The sequence below is a fragment of the Electrona antarctica genome, assembly GCF_951216825.1.
Source record: "Electrona antarctica genome assembly, chromosome: 15".
Taxonomy (NCBI): Eukaryota; Metazoa; Chordata; class Actinopteri; order Myctophiformes; family Myctophidae; genus Electrona; species Electrona antarctica.
In genome coordinates, this window is record NC_136796.1 from 15,003,638 (window position 1) to 15,009,994 (window position 6,357).

The 6,357-nt window shown below is 42.3% G+C and overlaps 1 protein-coding gene across 4 annotated transcripts in view; it reads right to left on the minus strand.

Annotated features, from left to right (window-relative positions):
- The window catches only part of ehmt2 (euchromatic histone-lysine N-methyltransferase 2), a 28,736-nt gene that overhangs the window by 19,401 nt on the left and 2,978 nt on the right, over positions 1 to 6,357 (minus strand). The window contains exons 2-8 of one of the 4 annotated variants that reach the window (XM_079522850.1): positions 5,458 to 5,600; positions 3,200 to 3,269; positions 2,355 to 2,513; positions 1,653 to 1,894; positions 805 to 889; positions 571 to 647; positions 177 to 317 (exon numbers count right to left, since the gene is read on the minus strand). In XM_079522850.1, coding sequence (XP_079378976.1) covers positions 177 to 317; positions 571 to 647; positions 805 to 889; positions 1,653 to 1,894; positions 2,355 to 2,513; positions 3,200 to 3,269; positions 5,458 to 5,600 — 917 coding nt within the window. Of the gene's footprint in view, positions 1 to 176; positions 318 to 570; positions 651 to 804; positions 890 to 1,652; positions 1,895 to 2,354; positions 2,514 to 3,199; positions 3,270 to 5,457; positions 5,601 to 6,357 lie in introns of all 4 variants that reach the window. The other 3 variants (XM_079522849.1, XM_079522852.1, XM_079522851.1) reach the window with 3 other exon arrangements.

Sequence of the window (6,357 nt, forward strand, 5' to 3'; positions counted from 1 at the left end):
AACAAAGAAGAGATGCAGCTATAGTTGACTTATGTACCACCAACGTAATAAATAGTTGCATTCACAAAACAATCAGCATTTGCGTTAAATTGCAGAAAATGTGCACCAGTGCTTTTCTATTGTATATGATTGATAACAGTCAATTAAAGGAGAGTAAACCAATCAAAGCTTATGACCTTGAGAGCTGAATCTCTAACTTGAGAACTGAAGATCTGACATTGCTCAGCTGTCTTCTCCAAGTTCCCCTGCCAACTATTGCTCTTCACTGGCGTTGCCTTGGTAATAGGTACCACCTCCTTGCAGAAAATACTTTCTGCCTGGGGTTTGTAATACATCACAAACAAGAAGCAAATGTACTCATGATCTCAGATGGAACAGGAGATTGATAGTTATTAATAATAAAATGTACCAGCAAAGTACACAAAATGTATCAGTATCGTGCCAGAGATCACTTTGCTGGTACTGTATATGCATCTCTTACAACACCACACAATCTTGTTTTGAAATTAAACTAATCATACAGAGTTGTGTCACTGGCACTATTCCCAATCATTGCCAAGGTAACATTACCTTCAGTGCTCTGTCTGAAACTTTCTCTTTTTTCTCGGGACCGCTGTCAGATAACAGGCCCAGTTTTCGCCTTTTCGCTGCTGTTAGGAAACAGAGAACATAATAAACTCAACGATACAATATAAAGTATACCAAATAGGGATGTATGTACCTACTATGTTATGTACAACCACACAAACATTACACCTTTAAATATTACAATTACATTCATGTATATTAGATTTTGCCACTCGCCTGTTTCACTGTCCGAGGAAAGGCATGCAGAAGGCCCCGACGGAATGACGGGTACAATCGCCGGTGTCGCTTCAATCCGACTTATCTGTAAGTGATAAACAACAAAAAGTAAATCTACAAAACTTCTACTTTTTACAAGGTTTTCAGCGATGGGGAGAAAGTTTTAGTTAGTTAATTAGTTCAATAGATTTGTCGATTAATTGCATTTTCAAAATTTCCTAGAATGATGCAAACATGAATAGCACAAAGTCATATCATGTGTTAATTAACAGTTACAAAGCATTGTCATAAAAACATGCACTGGCTGTGTTCACACAGTATGTTTTTTTTATCCGACAGTGGCCGTCTGCCATGATGCATCTATGGTAAAGACGCACGGGTCTGGTGTGCCCCTCCTTCCCAGCGCCTGAGCATCGCGTTTCAGCACTCTGTGCCCATCGCTTTGCTGCCGGAGCAGCATGTGTGCTTCATGCAGTCAATAGTTCAAGTTTTGGAGGAGTGTCTGTCATTTCATCCTCCTGATTTTGTCTGACAACTCGGTAATTTACAACCCGATCTTGAATCGTTACCACGGCCATGAGAAGTTGTTTCAGTGAAGGTATTTGTGCTAATAACGCAGATGACGACAGGACGTTTAATAAGCACAGCAATGGTTGATAGGTTTGAATGTTGCGGCCTTAAAATGAACGTTATATATGTGACATGATATCCACAGTGCTCCTTCTCTCAAAAAAAAGGTGCTTTCTGTGGACACAGACCTTTACTAAAACCACTGCGGTGATCATCAAGCTATTTTTACTCTTTGTTAATTGAAGATATGATCTGCTGAGAATCTAGAACAGGCTTACCTGCATTGGGGGTGGTCTATTCATGGTCTTACGGGCCCGGTGGATCTTATGTGGCGGAGTGGAGGCGGATGAACCTGAAGAAGAGGAGGAGAGAGGTGCAGGTGGCAACTGTAATTTGCTGCTACCGGGACCAGACACGCTCATCTTGGCTCGGACAGGGGACAACGCTGAGGAAGTGGATGGAGAGGACAGCAAAGAGGACGATGTTGATGGAAAGGATGGAAGGGGCTTTGCTGTGTGTCCTGTAAGAAGGGGACAGAAGAGATTCAAGAGGACTGTGGATTACATAAAATAAGTCACAAAGCAAACACTGTCCAAACAAAAACAAGCAAATGTGCTGCACAGAAAAACACATTTAAAGTCCGCACAGTGCACACTGGTTCATGCTTCCATAGTTTATATGATTAACATCAAATGACATTTCCAGGATACACCCTCTTCCTTAGGCCACTCACACATTTGCGTGCAGCATGCGTCCGCCCCATAGACGCATGCTGCACACAAATGTGTTGAGTGCGGCCTTAGACTGCAGAGCAGCACTCAAATAAATGCACTGTGGCAAGATGATCCACTGTGGCAAGATGACACTACATGATATTCTATTTTATATAAAATAAGAGAGACTATGGGAATGAAGATAGCCAAACATACAGCCACACAATGTCCATTCTGTAAGGAGTATGGACTCGACTGAAATATCACCTGCAACGGCTTTGCCTGGTGGTGGGTCAGCAGGAGACAGCCGTTTCTCACCCTCCCCTCCTGCTTTGACAGCATCTTTAACGGGCTGCTGAAACAGCGACCGCGACGCGAGCCCACCCATGTGACGATGCGTCTCCTTGGAAACTGAATTGGGGTAACCTGAAATACGTAGAATATAATGTACATCCGCAGCTCATTGAAAAGCTAATTGTGTTGATGTGCAAAATAAATACACAGGAACATACATAAATAGTTTTCCAATCAGCCACCATATAACTCTTCTCTACTCGTCAGTAAACTGAGGATATGCCGTTCATGGGTCAAATGTTGAGCTAGGCATACATACATACTAGCCCCTTTCGGTACCCTCGGCTACCTTTTCTGAATTTTGGGCGGCGGTACCCTAGGGTCCCTCGTAGGTTATTCCACTCTCCATAGGACGCAGCTTCACCTACTGTCTGTTCACTGCGTGTCCTAGTTACTGCCTCTGATTGGCCGACATGCAGGATGTTTTTAATGCTGGTTTTTAATTGGGGTGAAGTGAGGAAGAGAGAATTTCAGAGAAGCAAAACTTTAAAAAAAAATATTTAAAATACTTAACGGCAACTCCGATTAGCGCCTTTGCGCACACGTTTCCGCTGTCTCCTATAGCTGTTGTATGCATCTTTGAAACATCTCATCAACGCTCAAGCGACCGCACGGGTTCTCCGTGAACGGACAGTAGGTAAAGCTGCATCCTATGGAGAGTGGAATAACCTACGAGGGACCCTAGGGTACCGCCGTCCAAAATTCAGAAAAGGTAGCCGAGGGTCCCAAAAGGGGCTAACATACACATACATACATACCTTCCTTCACTTTTCCTGGACTGGCTATCAGCTCTGCCTGAAATTCCAATGAATTTCCATCAGGAGGCTCCTTATGAGATGAAACAAGCATGCATCAGGCAGGAATGGTATAACCAACAAAGAAGCCATCAACAATAAAACCTCAGCGTTAATGATTTAATGTATCCATTTGTACACATGTAACTAACTGCATGGGCTTGCATGGCCATTTAATCTCAGACAGAGTTAATTAAATACTTCCAAGTGTTGTTTCAATCCCTGTCCATGCAAGAAAAAAACACAGCTACAACTGCAAATCTGTCTTTTTTTGTTGTTTTGCCATGTAGCTCTTGTCCATAGCTCTAAGAGGCATTAGAGCTGTGGACCAGAGCTAGCACTGTTTACAACAACACCGCATGCTTCTGCACAGAAGACAAATCGCAGAACAGTTGCGGGGGGTAAAGAAAAAACATGTCCTTTTGTTCACCATTGATTCAACACATCTTTACGTTAAAGAGGCTAGCGGTTGTAGCATAGCTTCGCTTCCGAGCTAGAAGATTCAAATCGCCAAAGACTAAAACAGAATACAACGTTCACGTGTTTTGCAATCTGCCACAGAGACTGCCATCCGCTTGCCGTGTTGCTGTTGTGATATTAAGGCCGGGGGTGGTGGTTATTATTATTATCCACAAATGTACTTTACATTCCAATATAAAGATGCATAAGAGAGCTACCTTTGTCGTTGTCTCGGGTGCCGACATGTTTCTCCAATGAGCGAGCGTCGGCGTAATGACACGTGATCAACGTGCGTGGTTTGGTTTTTGCTGAGCCCCGCCCCCCTTTGATCCTAGAACCGCAGATCAAAAGACTGGTCCTTTATTAATTTATAAAATATAACTCTATTCCAGTGGGTGTCAACCCTTTTCATGTCAAGGTCCGTTATTTATTCAGCATTTGATCCACGGATCCAGGGCCGTGCTTAGCTATAGGCAGTTGGGTTGGGGCACCAAACTGTGAGGGGCTTTTTGTTTTTTGTTTATTTGTTTATTTAAACATAGGACAACATAGGGCATCAAAGAGTCTGCCCAATTAAAACATGTTTTATATAAACAGCTCTCAGATTATTTTGGGCCCCTAAAAAAATCCAACATACTTTAGCAGGGCATCAAGAGTCTGTCAAGGGGCCCCATATGAGGTGTCCTCATTTAAAAAAATAATAATAATACTACAATAAATAAATTATATATATATATATATATATATATATATATATATATATATAATTCTTTATTCTTTTGGGGTTTAAGCGTTTTTCAAACTGCTCAAAATGGTGGAAAATCGGAGGGCGGAGCTTACTGGTCAAAGTGACAGATGTGTTCCCCATGAGTCAAGGCACATAAGTGCCATGGCTTTTGGCCAAACGAGGCATGAGTTGTGCCTGTTCAAAGGTTTCATTTTCAATTTTCAAACGATTGCTATAGTATAGCCCACTAGCCTGGCGGTGCCAGACTCATAGCGTGGTGGATTCACTGTCATTTCCTCCCCACATAAGCGTCAGTGAATCCACGCTATGAGTCTGGCCCCGCCAGGCTAATTGGAGTAAGACTGGTTTCAGCGCTATTCTAGCTGCGCATACTGTAAAATGTCATAAACATGTGACTGCATGTATCTACACATTCACGCACGTGCACGCGCGTGCATGTGCGTGCATGTGCGCATCGCAGAACACAGAACAGCTGATATAGCCTAAGCCTATTGTTAAATAGTGTATGAGAGTTTCAGAAACAAACACAAAAGTAGACTTAAAATAGTCAGACAAACATCTTTACTGCACACTAGCAAAACTAAAAAGTTAGCTTTGGACAAATTAATCTGTTCTGGAGGAGGCATTGTGTAACCACACAGCAGCAGTAGCCTACTGGAGCCATAGCCTACTGCTGCAAGTGTGCATACTTACCGTGCGCTCAGGTATAAACAGTTACGCAAGGTTGATAGGGATGACCCCATTAGGGGAATCTTCTCCCAATTCCGTCCCTGCGCGTACATGTCAAAAAATTTCTGGTACCACGGCGTGGTACTGCGTTCTACGAACATGACAGCACTGGACGTGAGAATCGAGAATGCACTTAGTGTACGCCCAATGTCACGGTAAAAAAAGAAAATAAAGATAATAAAGAAAGATAAATCCTGCATGTAACGTAGAAATGGTCAGAAATCTCGGTACGCTCAAAATATGAGCGTAAATTGCTTGATGAATCGGGCCCAATGACTGTACTTACAGGCAGGGTGGGCTCTGCTTCCGGGGCCTTGAGTTTGAGACCCCTCTGAGTGGATGGAGGGGGCATGGCTGACTCCAGAGTGGTCCTGCTTCCCTCCATCGCTGAAGCCTGCAGGACACTGGGTTCCTCCATGATGGTCTGGTCTGAGGATGGGGTAAAAATTAAATTTTGACCAATATTTATGGTAGGGTATGTTAGTAAGATAACATACTAACACAACCGCAGTGGTTGTATTTGATCTTTCTGCTCTTCTATTAGAGATGCTCCGACACAATTACATTTTGTACTCGCCGATACCGAGTATCGATACGAGTACTTGGTTTTTGTTGAGCAACCACTTATTTTATCCCCCTTTTCTCCAATTTCATTTCATAGTTATGCCTTGTACTTGTAATGATACTGTAATGTTCAATTACAGGGCTTGAAATTAACGTTTTTGTTTAAAAGAAATTTAATTTCACTTAGAATTTGATGCATTTTGTGTTGTCATATACATATATCAATAGGCTAGGCTATACATTGATTCTAAATATTTACAACTACTTTCAAAAGAAACTAATTTGCTGAAATTTACCAGCCATGTGTGTACAATCATTCAATCAATTGAATGTTTTGGTATCGCGTCAGAGTGTCGGGATCTTTACCGATACGGAGTACATGGGTAGGGTATCGGCCCGATACCAGTACACAGATACAGATACTGGCAACTCTATCTTCTATTGTGAAATTTGGATCATATAGTAGGCTATGACTCCTACTGGTTGACAGGTGGTATTGCCTGAAGGTCAAAAATCTCAAAATTATATTTGACTGAATAAGATGGGCTTGATGAGCTTGGTGGTAGAAACATAAACACTTGTGCAGGGGACCAGGGTTCGAATCTCGGGTAGGATATGGAAG